The sequence below is a fragment of the Physeter macrocephalus genome, chromosome 14 (assembly GCF_002837175.3).
Source record: "Physeter macrocephalus isolate SW-GA chromosome 14, ASM283717v5, whole genome shotgun sequence".
NCBI classification, from domain to species: Eukaryota; Metazoa; Chordata; class Mammalia; order Artiodactyla; family Physeteridae; genus Physeter; species Physeter macrocephalus.
The window spans coordinates 7,747,974-7,762,878 of NC_041227.1; the positions used below are offsets into that span (position 1 = coordinate 7,747,974).

Below are 14,905 nucleotides of genomic sequence, written 5' to 3' on the forward strand. Positions count from 1 at the left end.
TATACTACACATGTTTAAAGAAAATATATACATATGTTTTAGTATATGACAAAGTTTTAGTTGTGAAGTGAGTAAAAGATGTAGGACCGGATCTTTCTGTAGTGCTTTTACCATCTCTAAGTGGCAACTGAAATAGACATAGTAGATAAACAACATGACACACGTTAACTGTTAAATTTTCTTATAATAAAAAATGCACAAATATTCTAAATGATAATATAGAAACGTAAACGATTGCTTAACTGATTTTAATAACATGACATAAAGCCCCTACACTTGATATAATTGTTATGCAAAATACATAGATGAATACTGTCTTCTTTTAAAAATATAAAATAAATAAGCAAGACATGTGAAAATAGGCGTTTCCATTAAATAAATGAAAATTTTAAAAAAAGTTTTGCTTTCCATATCATTTGAAGAAGGGAAATTATCATTTTAAACAATATTCAAGTTTATTAAACAAATTAAAAAAAGTATTATAAAATGTTTAACTTTCATCAGCTTCAAGGTTTATGTTACTCCCAAATTTTGCATATAACTGAACTTTCAAATCTGCTAACACCCGCTGAATTGATTCCACTCTGGATTCTAAGGCATCAATTTCTTCTTGCAAATTTTTCTGGAAAAAAAAATTAGTTTAAATTAATTCTATTCAATTGGATGACTTCTGAGCATCTGTGGATGAAATAATATTTGGGAAGAATTTTAGGTCAAAAACTTTCTAAACTTGGACAGGCAGCTAAATAACACTGATAATTAAATCTAAACCAAAAGTCTGAATGTGGGGCATTTTTCATTCATGATCTATATTTGCTTATTATAGAATAAATCAAGCTTTTCTCAGTTTTGGCTGACTTAAAAAACAGAAGAAAATAAAAGAAAATTAATTCCTAAATTATCATATCCTAATAAAGAAAGAATGACATTCAAACATTTAGGGTAAACAGTTTACCACAGGCCTGGCTTCTGACACAGCCTTTTCCAACTTGCCACAAAAAGAACTATGGAACTAGAGGAAATGATAAAAATTCACACACTCACCAATAATTAAAAGTAACAACTTATCGTCAAAACCTGGCAGAAATTTCCCTAACTACGAGGCCCCTGGAGTTCGACTTTGAAAGAGCAGTAATGAGAGCCTCATTTATGAAAGAGCAGCTTTGCCACACAAAATGCATGGAATGTCAGAAATTCCTTCCTGGCCAGGATCAAAAGGATTTTTCCTAAACATGACAAAGAAAAAAATGGAATCACACAAATAATATATGTACCCATTAATATCAGGAACAAAAGAAGAATGCCTAGTATTGACAACGTTATTATTTTAGCAATCTGGCCAGTGGTTCTCAAAGGGTGGCCCCCAGATCACCTGGAAGCTTGTGAGAAATATGAATTCCAGGGCTCCACTCCAGGCCTCCTGAATTAGACATTATTGGGGTTGGGCTCAATAATCTGAATTTTTAACAAGCCCAAATGTTGCCAATGAATCCATACTCTCACCCAGGAATTACACTTCTCTGATTATTTCCTTAAAAGAACTTCCTACATGTGAACAAAGGTTTAGGTTTAAGAATGCTCACCACAATATTCCTATAGGAAAACAGCAAAAACAAATTAATGGAACAACAGGAGGACAGTGGGCTGAATCAATGTCCACCAACATGACATTAAACAGTCATCAAAATTGATGTTTTTAAAGCACGTGGCGCTGGCCTAGAACAGGCTCCCAGGGAAGATCTGCTGGATAAATGAACATTAAATGGAACAAGATAATACCCAACTAAGACATAAGTGACCAAAACGTGAAGCAAAAATACACAGAGAAAGAGGAGGAGAGAACATAAAAGAAATACATGAAAATGTTTACTATGGATGATTATCTCTGAGTAGTGGGATTACGGGTGACTTTTCTACTTTATAATAGTCTGTACTTTCAGCATTCCCTTTGTCACATCGAGGAAGTCCCATAACCTCTCTAAGCCTCTATTCTTCTTCAACTCTCAATTGGGATTCCCAGTATTATCCCATAGAGTTATCATTAGGATTAAACACAATCATACTTACAGAACAAAACATTCCAGAGCAGGCCTGGGACATTGTAAGAAGGCATGAAATATTAGCTATCATCCCTTATTTTCCCTACACCTATAATTACACATTCTTTATAATGACATAAATCCTAATTTAAGACTTAGACTTCATCACCCAGGGAGAGACTCCAACATACCTTTGCTTCTTCTAACATTTCTTGTGTTTCTTCTTGAGAATGGCTAATGAAAACATCACCAATCTGATAAGGTATCATTAAGCAGTCGTCGTCTGCAAGCATGATATCCTCACAAGCATCTTCTAAATTCTGGAGTTGTTTCTGTAAATACAAAAGTGAACGACAATGAAGAATGTATTCAAAATTCCCGAATAGAGGATAAAAGCCAATTTTAATTTGGGGACCTCAAGTCTTTGAGGGACTCTTTCACACAGGTACCATCACATTAAAATTAAGTTTCTTATGTTTTGAGATAGCATTTCCTAAGGAAGCACGTAGCTCACTAACACACTGTCCTCTAGATAGTTCCAGATTGCTATAAGCCCCCTGTGGTGGACAGTGGAGGTATCCATGGCCACTCAAAATGTCTCCTACTTTGTTTCCCACATTGTGACTTCTCCCTTCCTATAGCAGAATAAAAACACGAACACAAACCTGCATTTCTCAGCTTTGCTTGATGATAGGATGAAAGCAGATAATAACATAAATTCCACTAATCAAAGACACCTGAACTGGACTTCAACCCAGGAGAGCTGCATGAGAAGAGGCTGGGCACAAGCCTCTGACACACAGGTTTGGGCACGGCAGCAGCCCGGTGTTCCGAGGACTGAGGGGCAGCGTCCCCGTGGTGGAGGGGGGCAGCTGGCTCTGGGATCGGTGGCGACAACAGCAGCTCCATCACCAGCCGCGTTCTCTGGTTCTGGGACCTGCTCCTGGACGCTCAGCCAAGGGTCGCACTCCTCAACAACCTGTATGCTTCCTCACCTCCCTTAACCAACGTCTTCCTTCTTAAACTAACTAGAGTGTATTTTGTCATCTACAACAAAGAGCCCAGACAGATATAATCACATACTACTGAATTTAGTTTTAAAAACCTATAGCATGAAGAACTTTTATTTTTCTTAAATAAGATGCGCATTTTCAATACCTTTTTTACTTCTATTTCTTCCTTCAGCTCTGTGATTCTACTTGTATTCCGTGCAAATTTGTTTATCTTCTGTTGATCTTCAAAAGTAACGTTGACATCTTCTGCAGCCTGAAAAAACATATACACTGTTTTGTAGAATTAATTTTAATGGAGAAGTTACAGGTTAGCTTTTAATATAACTCTGAAATAGCCCAATAAACTACTTGCCCTCAGAGTCCAGAATCACAAGAGGTACAGAATATCACAAACACAGGCCTTACTAAGTTTCTGCTCCACAAGCTTAAGATTTGTTCATAAATCTATAACCTCTTCTGATATGCTATGGAGTAACGCCTAAGGTGCAAAAACACTTCAACTATAAATAACAATTAAGAATAAGTCCTGGGCTTCCCTGGTGGCGCAGTGGTTGAGGGTCCGCCTGCCGATGCAGGCAACGCGGGTTCGTGCCCCCGTCCGGGAGGATCCCACATGCCGCGGAGCGGCTAGGCCCGTGAGCCGTGGCCGCTGAGCTTGCGCGTCTGGAGCCTGTGCTCCGCAACAGGAGAGGCCACAACAGTGAGAGGCCCGCGTTCCGCAAAAAAAAAAAAAAAAAGAATAAGTCCTGAATCGACACAGAGCAAAACTGCACTACCTTTAAAACTATTTTCCACCAGCCTCCACAGCTGAGGGTTGTACCAGAAAATCAGAAACAGGGAAGAAATCTTGACAGAAACTCTCCAGGGACTGCAGGCTTTGTAATAAGGAAGTGACAAGAACAGGAGTGTACCCATTTCTGGAGATAAATATAACTAAATTCAAACTCTTTTGAGCTGTATGGCACAAAATTAAAACCCATGGAAAAAAAAAAAAAGAATAAGTCCTGAATCAAGTCAGTCAACTTTTGGCCTAGAGCAGAATTTTTTAAGATAGCCCCTGGGAACAAAAGTGATGTGGTAATTAATTTTGGTAAATGCCTCAGACTAGTTTATTCTCTCAGAGTTAAAACTTGCTTAAGTTTATTGAGGCTATCAGAAGTCTGTTTCTATAATTTTTAATCTAACTGATATACTGGCTTGAGGGTCACTATGCATTTCAGTGACTATATTCCACACACACACATTAAAAATTATGTTTAATGCAGAACTTGTTTATGTGTCTTAATTATGAATAAGGTGTAATTCACTGTAAAATGATAAACTGAATATTTTTAAACTATGTGATTAAATTTGTAAATAAAATTAGACTACTTAGATGACAAAGTATCTATGAAACCATATAAATAACAGCTAACATCTACTGAGCATTTATTATGTACCAAGAACTTTCTAAGTACTTTATTATCTCTGCTAATCCTCCAATCAGTCTTATTAAGTAGGATCATTAGTACCACTGTTCTACTGATGGAGAAAGCATGGCACAGAGAGGTTAAATAATTTGCCCAAAGCCACATACCAAGTAAGTGGTAAAGCTCAGTTTCAACCCAGGTAATCTGGCTCCAGAGTCCAGACAGGTCCATGAGCTCTTGGAAATTAAAGGCAAAAGTGTGTGTGTGTGTGCGCGCGCGCGTGTGTGTGTTTATACACGCAATCATGCATATCTAGAAGAGGAGCAGGAAGTCCTTGGTTTTAATCAGATTCTCAAAGGGGGACCTTTTTTTTTTTCTTTTGTTCCTTCCCCTTTTCATTTTTTTTAAAATTTTATATTGGAATATAGTTGATTAACAGGGGACCATATATTTTTAAAACATTTTTTTTTAAATAACAGACTTCCTTAGAGTTTCCCCTCATTTATAAAAGAGGAACAAGGGCACTTGATGATAATTTAAAGCAGGAAAGAGACAGATACAGCTTCAACAAGGACTATTTAGGGCTCTTTTGCCAATAACAGTAATGGTTCACAATAACCACACCCCATCCTTTCACCTGGTCTCTCATGACAATTGACTTTTATTTCCTTTATTTGAGGCAACCTGTTGTCTCAAGCAGTATGGAGCTTGGTGATCAGAATATAAATGCAGACAGCTAGAATTCAGCCTTCCTCTGACCCAGGCTCTCATCACCCAATAAAACACACATCAGCCCCATCATCAGACACCCAGCAGATACCTTGAAAAAAAATCCTTTACAGTGGGATATATGTATAGCTTTGAATGTTCACCCTGGTGCATAATTTTTACAAATATGGAAGTTGGGAAACACTGAGCTATGCTACAGAAGCCAAAGCAAAGTCCATATGCAGATATGTTGGCATTCAAGTCATTTGCCTGCACAAGAAGTCTCAACTCTCCACGCCAACAGGGAACAGAGAATTCTAGAGTTCCTGCTCCTGCAGAATTCAAATACTGAGTCCCTGAAAGCCTGACTATGTATTTATAGGGGCACTTGTCATGGTGAGGCTTTATCAGGGTAATCCCCATGAAAGCACCCAGCACAGGGCTGTCTGAAACACAACTGAGGCTTAATCCATTGTTTCTGAATTTGAATCTAAATCATGTTCCGTCAGACTCACCGACACAGGGTTTCTGAAAAGTTGTGGAGAGTCTGGCCACCTGCCTTCTACCTTTCCAAAGCAGGCATTTCCTGCTGTAGCCTCACCAAACGGCAGCCCCCAGCACACGCTGGACCCTGGAGTTCATTTCCTTAATGGTGGTTTTCTCCCCGGGGTTAAGGGCTCAAGTCGGGGTGTGAGGCAAACACATGCGCTGGTTAAACCGCGTGCCACCCAGGGGAGGGCTTACTGTGGAAAGTGAGAAGTCAGCACCCTCCCTGATTACAGCGGTGGCTTCCGTTTTAATCTCACTGATCTAGAACACTCCTATGTTGCTGGAAGCTCCATTTGGCAGGGAGGGAGTAATTCTAAACTGGGAGTGCACCGACTGTCAGAGGTCCATTTACCCCGAAACTATGCAAAATGCTGTGTATTATATGTGCATTCTTCTGGAAGGGTCTTCGTGGCTTTCATCAGATTCTTAAAGGGACCCACGCCCCCGAACGTTAGGAGAGAAGCCAGATGTAGTTAGTACCGCTCACGAAGCCAAAATAACTCAAGGAGGAAGGAGTTACTTAGTAGTACGAGAGTGGTGGAAACAGTAAGAGTGGATTCAAATCCAAGGAAGCAGGAACCTTAGGCAAATTGTTCAGTTCTCTGGACCCACCTCAGGTTTGTCATCTGTAAAATGGGGAAGCTATTCCCACCTTGCAGAGGGGATAAAATGAGCACCTAGCATAGGGCCTGGAGATGGAGTCACATTTCAATAAACAACAGCTAAGTGCTTTATTTCCTGAATAACGTTTACCAAAAATCATTACAAAGAAGTACAGACCCAGACCCAGAGGAAAATTCTGCTAGGCTTAAGAGAAATATGACTGCCCAAGATTCAAGGTGAAAGTTAAAATTCCCTGCACTATGACTGCACCCTTATCTGGAGCATCAGCCTCTCACGGGATCCTGGGAGGAAAGCGACCCACCCTCAGTCATGCCCACACTAACTCTGGGTTTCACCAGCACAGTCTGGACCCACGGCAGGGTCCCTCAGGTTCTAAAGACCTAGGAGGAAGTTCCGGCCAATTGTAGTCTGCTTTGATTTTTGTTTTTTAAAGGTATCTACCCAATTTCTACAATATAAAACTTTGCTTTGTATTTTTATTCACCTTCCCTGTGAACAGTCATTCATTTAATAATTACTTAGTGTTTCATATGTACGAGGCACTGTGAAAGGAGGGTATTCATGAGTCCTCACCTCAAGAATACTGGCACACTTACATTCTAGTGGAAGAGGTGTGCAAAAAGCAAGCGTTTCTGCTAGATGGTGATACATGTGACAGTGAAAGCAAAATAGTTTAGGGGGTGGAAGTGTTGAGGGGTGGGGAGAGAAGGGAAGGTCAAAGGTGGCTTCTCTGAGGAAGAGTCATTTGTACTCGGGACGATAAACAGAAATCGGACTGCAGTACCTTTCATGGCCAAGAACCAGGTCTGAGAAAGCAGAACTCTGGAGATGACACGACAGAATCATCTCATCTTAACTTCTCACCAGAAAAAGTCATGACCCACTGGGAGGTAATGGCTTATAAAGCACTCCAGACTGCAAACAATTTTTCTTAAACTCCAAGGGCTATCCTGTGATATTTCACTCTCACACATCCACATCGGCATGCCTCTGTTTTCTCTTACAGTCGGCAAAGAGGCACATGTCGCTAACCTATCAGAAACTGTCCACAGCACTGGAAACACCTACAGGAAGATGTTGCGTCTATGAGAGTCTTACTAAGATAAAGAAGAAAATCTTATGTTTTGGCTGCCACCTACCCCTCTATAAGCTATTTTACCACCGTGGTTCAGCCTGTCTCCCCCACCCCCACCCCCGATTCCCTGTCATCCTGGCCATCCTTTTACTGAATGCATGCAGGGCCTTTGCAGGAAGTACCCCGACTTTCTCTTCTGCCCCTCGTGGAATCCTACAGATCACACCTTCTCAGGAAAGCCTTCTCTGACCTCAACGCAGACCTTATTCCAGCCCTCATTTCACAAGCCCCTTTCTTCCACAGTTCTTATCGGAGTTGCAAATTTTACAGTTTTCTGGGTGACTACTGATTAACACCTGCCTCTTCTCTCCAAGAGTATAAGTTCTACAACACTCTAAGGACAAGGGGATGAAAACTTCATTATTGTTCACCATTCTTATGTCCACCACCTAAAACTGAAACTGTGCCGTAGACCATGCTCAAAAAGTTGTTAAATGAATGAAAGGAAAAAATGTTGGTGATCAAGAATTTTGCGATCAAGCCCAGGGTTCAAACCATTCTTCCACCATTTCCTCAACGTTTACTTCATCTCTCTGTACTTTAGTTTCTACGTCTGTCGAGTGAGGGTGAACCACAACTAGCATCTTCCATGGAGTTAATAAAGGCCATACCTGACACAGGGCCCAATATAAAAACAAAACAGAGGCCAAGTGAATCTCACATAGTTTCTGTCTGAATCATCATGGCCCTAAACCCTACTCTGGTACCTGATAAGAATTCGTGGATGACAGACCAGTAGGATGAGCAACTCACCCCGGTATGCCTGGGGCTTTCCCAGTTTTAGCACTCCCTCCATCTCAGGCAAACCTGGATGGATCGGTCACCCTACAGCAAGAGCAGGAGGGCTTAAGACTATGAGGTGCCCTTGAGCAGGAAAGCAACGGAGGCACATTCCCATGTGGTCTTAGAAGTGGAATGAAAGGAAACACACACAAGACCTACAGAGCAAATCCCTTCAGCCAGGGGACTCTCATCAGACAGCATGGAAGTTAAAAACACAGGCTCTGGAGGCAGAACATCTATGTTTATTTATCTAAATCCTAATTTTGCCTCTGTGCTTTAGTTTCCTCATCTGTAAAATAAGGTTAAACACAGCATCACCCTTAAAGGAGTGTAAGATTAAAATAAACAATGTACACAATGTGCTTAAAACGGTGCCCAGCACACAGTAAAGCCTCGATAAATATCAGATGTTATTATTTCCTTGCCCCTCTCCCATTTTATTTTCTTTCTATCTAGATTTCTTTAAGCATCTGGGTAGACTTAACGAATTATAAGCCCTGAAGACGCGTTCTGCTTACTTAGTAGGATAAAAGGTGGGCTTTGGGAAAAACAAAACAAAACCTGAGTTTGCACTCCACCTCTGCTTATTAGCTGAGTCACTTTGAAGCCGCTCACCGCTCTAAGTTTCTCCGTCTGTAAAGTGGGGGGATAACGTGCCCTTGCTAAATTGCTGGAAGGATCCGAGATAATAATAAACGGACGGCTTCTGGGCCCCGGCCCATGGTCTATCCTCAATAACATGTTTTAGCCTGGAGGGCGCAGGGGCACCGAGCGTAGAGTTGAGTGGCTCAGAGGCCAGATAATCCGGGGATGCGGGTTCCTGCTCTGCTCCTTACAGCTGCGTGACCTTGGACAGGTGACTCCACCTCTCTGGGCCTCAGCTTCCTTGCCTGCAAAGAAGGGTACCAGAGCGCCCACCCTTGTGAACTTGTAAGGGTTAAACGTGACGACCCAGGTAAAGCACCTGCGTTATGGCCAGCCGCAGTCAACCGGACCCCTAGGCTGCCCACACCCCAAGGACAAGGTCTGGGCAGCGGGGTCCTCAGACTCTCCGGGATCATCCTCAGCACCGCCAGAGGCGACCCAGAGTCCTCTAAGGGTCCCAGCCGGGGTGCCCCCACGGCCGGCCGGGGGCCCAAAAAGACCCCAAGACGCCGGGCGCGGTCAGGCCTCGCCCCGGGGCCGCCCTCAGGGTCGGGAGTCTCGGCCCCGAGCCCCGCGCCGCGCTTCAGAGCTGCGCGCCCCCAGCACCCCGCGGCCGGCCCCCCGCGGCCGACCCCCGCCCGCCGACCGAGCATCCCGCACCCCCGGCGCCCCACTCACCGCCTTCTTCATGGTGGCCGCCATCTTGGGACTGGACTACGGCCCGAGGCGGGGAGGGCCGCTAAGGTGTGCCTCGGCCCCGCGCCCTCCCTCGCTCCCCGACGACGCAGGACTCCCGCCAGACACAAAGTGGTGTCTACTTTCCCTCCGACTGGATCTTCGATCAGTGATTCCTAAGGTTTGGGACTCGGGGAGGACATGTAACCTGGAAGGACTTGGTACGTTCCAATTAAAGGGACAGGCGACTCCCTGTGGGCCGACAGAAACTGGGGTGGGTGTGGCGAGCGGTCGCAGCTCCAGCAGCGGGGAGCAGGGGGCGCTCAGCGCGGCGGGGCCGCGAGCGGGCGGAAGGGCCGTTCCTTTCCACCCATCCCACGAACCGTGTAAGAAATACACCTCCCTAAAAAAAGAGCTAAGAACGAATGACCTTGGCAATAGCGTGAGAGATGTATGTGCCCTTATAATTCAGATGATAAAAAGGAGGAAGTACTCCTAGTAGTTAAGTTTTTTCAACAAAATTATTCAGCAATTACTGTATACTCTGACACATGTTCCTCCCGATTCTTAATTTTTTTTTGTCTCGGGATCCCTTTACACTCTTAAAATTTTTTGAGGACCCTGAAGAATTTCTGTCCTATATTCTTCAACATTTATCATATTAGAAGCAGAATTTTTGAGTGTATTTATTAATTTAAAATAATTTAAAAATCCATTTCATGTTATTGTAAGCAACATTTTAAAATTAAAGATAACCATATTTTCCAAGACCAAAAAAAAACATCGAGAAGAATGGCAGTTTTACATTCTTGAAAATCTCTGTAATGTCTGGCTTAATGGAAGTTTGGCTTCTCATACCTGCTTCTGCGTTCAATCTCTTGCAATACGTTAATTGCTATATATGAAGAAAATCTGATCTCACATAGATATGTCTTTGGAAAAAGGAGGCCCTCGGGGATCCCCTGAATAGATCTCAGGGATCCCAAGGGTTTGAGAATTGCTCTGGACAAGTCTCCTTTCTCGAAGTACCAATTTCCTCTTCGGGAAGTAGGATAAGGGGGCCTTATAGCAAGCACACCCTGCCTTCTCCGCCACAACTCTTAGCCCCACGTGGCATGGCCTGCTCCGTCAGAGTCCCAGCTCCAGAATCCAAGCTCTTTGCATTAGGTCTTCCCTGGGCTCAGCTCATGTGTGCTCAATATATATTTGTTGAACGATGATTTTTTTTTTCAGGGTTGGATCTTTTCACAGGATCTGGCCTAGAGTGGAATCTCCATCAGAGGCCACGGAAGTGAAAGGCCCGCATACCAGGAAAAAATTTAAAGGCGCTGCAGAAACAGACAGTGGAGGGGGAGATAGAACACAAAAGGACAAAATCATTACAAATGGTGCCAAGCACCTGACGGGGGAAACAAATGGGGTGCCGAGACAGAGAAGAACAGAAGGTGGTGGTCCCGAGGGGCTCTCTGGAGGTGGCCGCTGAGTGCACAGAGAATGGGAGGAAGAGAGGAGAGGAGGGGTCTCTCATGGAGGAAGGAGCTTCCTGGGCTGGATCAGCAGCTCAAAGACGTTGTGTTGGGCTTCCCTGGTGGCGCAGCGGTTGAGAGTCCGCCTGCCGATGCAGGGGACACGGGTTCGTGCCCCGGTCTGGGAAGATCCCACGTGCCGCGGAGCGGCTGGGCCCGTGAGCCATGGCCGCTGAGCCTGCGCGTCCGAAGCCTGTGCTCCGCAACGGGAGAGGCCACGGAAGTGAAAGGCCCCCATACCAGGAAAAAAAAAATAATAATAATAAGACGTTGTCTTCCTGTGTTCAGACTTCTTTAATAAAATACCACAGACCGGGTGGCTTATAAACAATAGAAATCTATCTCTCACAGTTCTGGAAGCTGGAAGTCTGAGATCTGGGCCACAGCATGTGGGCTGGTTCACAGCCAGCACCTTCTGGCTGGGTCCTCACACGGAGGAAGGGGCGAGGGAGCTCTCTGGTGTCTCTTTTGTAAGAGCGCTAAATCCCTCTCGTGAAAGCTCCACCCTCCCGAACTCCGCACCTCCCAAAGGGCCCACCTCCTAATACATCACACTGGCCATTAGGATTTCAAGGTTTGAATCTCGGGGGTGCGGAGGGACACAAGCATTCAGACCAAAGCAGAAGTTACGGCTCCCAGCTGGGTGTGCTGTCATCCTTGGCCTTCCCTTTATCATCACAAGATGGCTGTTGCATCCTCAAGAGTCACATCTTTGTTTTTTTTTGTTTGTTTTTTTTTGCGGTACGCGGGCCTCTCACTGTTGTGGCCTGTCCCGTTGCGGAGCACAGGCTCCGGACGCGCAGGCTCAGCGGCCATGGCTCACGGGCCCAGCCGCTCCGCGGCACGTGGGATCTTCCCGGACCGGGACACGAACCCGTGTCCCCTGCATCGGCAGGCGGACTCTCAACCGCTGCGCCAACAGGGAAGCCCAAGCGTCACGTCTTTATCCAAGAGGTGCACAGGCAGAGAGAAAAGGGGTCAGCACGTACCTCTCTGCTATGTTCCCTGACTCTCTGTCCTGTTCTCTCTCCCTCTTGCTTTCTCTCGCTCTCAAGGAGAAATGTATTTCCCAGAATCTCCTAGCCCCCTTGCCTTTATGTCTGTCTTACATCCACCTCAATCACTGGCAAAAGCTACAGGATTAATGATTACCGTGAGCAATGATGACTAATTCCTCGAGGCTGGGAGTATAGCTGCTGAAAAAGAAAAGTAGGCTGGGTTTCTGGAAACAAGGAAGAGGAAGAAGGAAGGAAGGGTTGTTGGATCAGCAGCCAACAGTGTCCTCTCCTTGGGAGTTCAGTCATCACATGGGGCTGTTCAGAGGGCTGGGTCAGAGAGGGGCTGGGCAAATAAGGAGAGCGTCATTTAACCTGGACAGGTGGACAGTGGGCAGAACCACCCCCAACCTTAGTGCTGAACTGCCTCCCTCTGGTTCGGATGTCTTCCTTCTCAATCCATTTCCCACCATCCCTACCCCCTTGGCTTCCCAGCCCACAGTATCCTTTGAGCTAATCTCCTTTCCTGCAGGAAAACCAGTGCTGCAAGTACAAGTGGGGACTTTCAAGTCTTCTGCTAAGCATCCTCTCATTCCGTAATATTGAGTATTTCCAACATTTGCTTCTGTTTCTTTTTCTCCAGCTTGAGCGTGTCGGTACTTGTTTGGACTAACAAAAGAAAGAAGCCTGGGGGTACAAATGAAAACAATAGGAGACCTCAGGTCAGGAAGGTAAAGCCCTATAAGCACTTGAAAATACTATCCCCACGGGATGAATGAACACATTCCCTTATACCAGGTTGAAAATCGGCCACCCAGTGACTGGATGCAAGATATGGGTTGTTTTCGGTTGCTTTTTTTTTTTTTTTTTTGACCCATACAGTATTTTTTCTAATTGAACCAACATTTGAAACTTAAGAGATTTCACTCAACAATGTTAGAGTTTTTATAGAAACAGACTCACAGACTTAGAGAACGAACTTATGGTTACCAGGGGGGAAGGGTGGGGTGGAAGGGATAGATTGCGAGTTTGCGATTGACATGTACACACTGCTATATATATATATATATATATTTAAATTTATTTTATTTATTTATTTACGGCTGTGTTGGGTCTTTTGCTGCTGCGCGCGGGCTTTCTCTAGTTGCGGCGAGTGGGGGCTACTCTTCCTTGCGGTGCGCGTGCTTCTCACTGTAGTGGCTTCCCTTGTTACGGAGCACGGGCTCTAGGCGCGCGGTAGTTGCAGCACACGGGCTCAGTAGTTGTGGCTTGCAGGCTCAGTAGTTGTGGTGCACGGGCTTAGGTGCTCTGCGGCATGTGGGATCTTCCCGGACCAGGGCTCCAACCCGTGTCCCCTGCATTGGCAGGTGGATTCTTAACCACTGAGCCACCAGGGAAGCACCACACTGCTATCTTTAAAATGGATAACCAACAGGACCTGTTGTATAGTACAGGGAACTCTGCTCAATATTATATAGCAACCTAAATGGGTAAAGAATTTGAAAAAGAATAGATACATGTATATGTATAAATGAATCACACTGCTGTACACCTGAAACTATCCTATATTCTTCAACATTTATCATATTAGAAGCAGAATTTTTGAGTGTATTTATTAATTTAAAATAATTTAAAAATCCATTTCATGTTATTGTAAGCAACATTTTAAAATTAAAGATAACCATATTTTCCAAGACCAAAAAAAAACATCGAGAAGAATGGCAGTTTTACATTCTTGAAAATCTCTGTAATGTCTGGCTTAATGGAAGTTTGGCTTCTCATACCTGCTTCTGCGTTCAATCTCTTGCAATACGTTAATTGCTATATATGAAGAAAATCTGATCTCACATAGATATGTCTTTGGAAAAAGGAGGCCCTCGGGGATCCCCTGAATAGATCTCAGGGATCCCAAGGGTTTGAGAATTGCTCTGGACAAGTCTCCTTTCTCGAAGTACCAATTTCCTCTTCGGGAAGTAGGATAAGGGGGCCTTATAGCAAGCACACCCTGCCTTCTCCGCCACAACTCTTAGCCCCACGTGGCATGGCCTGCTCCGTCAGAGTCCCAGCTCCAGAATCCAAGCTCTTTGCATTAGGTCTTCCCTGGGCTCAGCTCATGTGTGCTCAATATATATTTGTTGAACGATGATTTTTTTTTTCAGGGTTGGATCTTTTCACAGGATCTGGCCTAGAGTGGAATCTCCATCAGAGGCCACGGAAGTGAAAGGCCCGCATACCAGGAAAAAAAAAATAATAATAATAAGACGTTGTCTTCCTGTGTTCAGACTTCTTTAATAAAATACCACAGACCGGGTGGCTTATAAACAATAGAAATCTATCTCTCACAGTTCTGGAAGCTGGAAGTCTGAGATCTGGGCCACAGCATGTGGGCTGGTTCACAGCCAGCACCTTCTGGCTGGGTCCTCACACGGAGGAAGGGGCGAGGGAGCTCTCTGGTGTCTCTTTTGTAAGAGCGCTAAATCCCTCTCGTGAAAGCTCCACCCTCCCGAACTCCGCACCTCCCAAAGGGCCCACCTCCTAATACATCACACTGGCCATTAGGATTTCAAGGTTTGAATCTCGGGGGTGCGGAGGGACACAAGCATTCAGACCAAAGCAGAAGTTACGGCTCCCAGCTGGGTGTGCTGTCATCCTTGGCCTTCCCTTTATCATCACAAGATGGCTGTTGCATCCTCAAGAGTCACGTCTTTGTTTTTTTTTGTTTGTTTTTTTTTGCGGTACGCGGGCCTCTCACTGTTGTGGCCTGTCCCGTTGCGGAGCACAGGCTCCGGACGCGCAGGCTCAGC

The 14,905-nt window shown here is 44.5% G+C and overlaps 1 protein-coding gene across 2 annotated transcripts; it reads right to left on the reverse strand.

Annotated features, from left to right (window-relative positions):
• Positions 1-232: 232 nt before the first annotated feature.
• PFDN4 (prefoldin subunit 4) lies at positions 233-9,816 on the reverse strand. Of its 2 annotated transcripts, XM_024128621.3 has the most exons (5): positions 9,584-9,809; positions 8,876-9,150; positions 3,198-3,305; positions 2,231-2,371; positions 233-622 (listed from the first exon to the last, which is right to left on the reverse strand). In XM_024128621.3, exons 2-5 carry the CDS (start codon positions 8,999-9,001, stop codon positions 491-493), a joined length of 507 nt encoding a protein of 168 aa, XP_023984389.1. In that variant the 5' UTR covers positions 9,002-9,150; positions 9,584-9,809; the 3' UTR covers positions 233-490. The 2 variants fall into 2 exon arrangements, with proteins under 2 accessions (XP_023984389.1, XP_023984390.1); XM_024128622.2 differs by lacking the exon at positions 8,876-9,150 and having other exon boundaries at positions 9,584-9,816.
• Between the last annotated feature and the right edge of the window lie 5,089 nt (positions 9,817-14,905).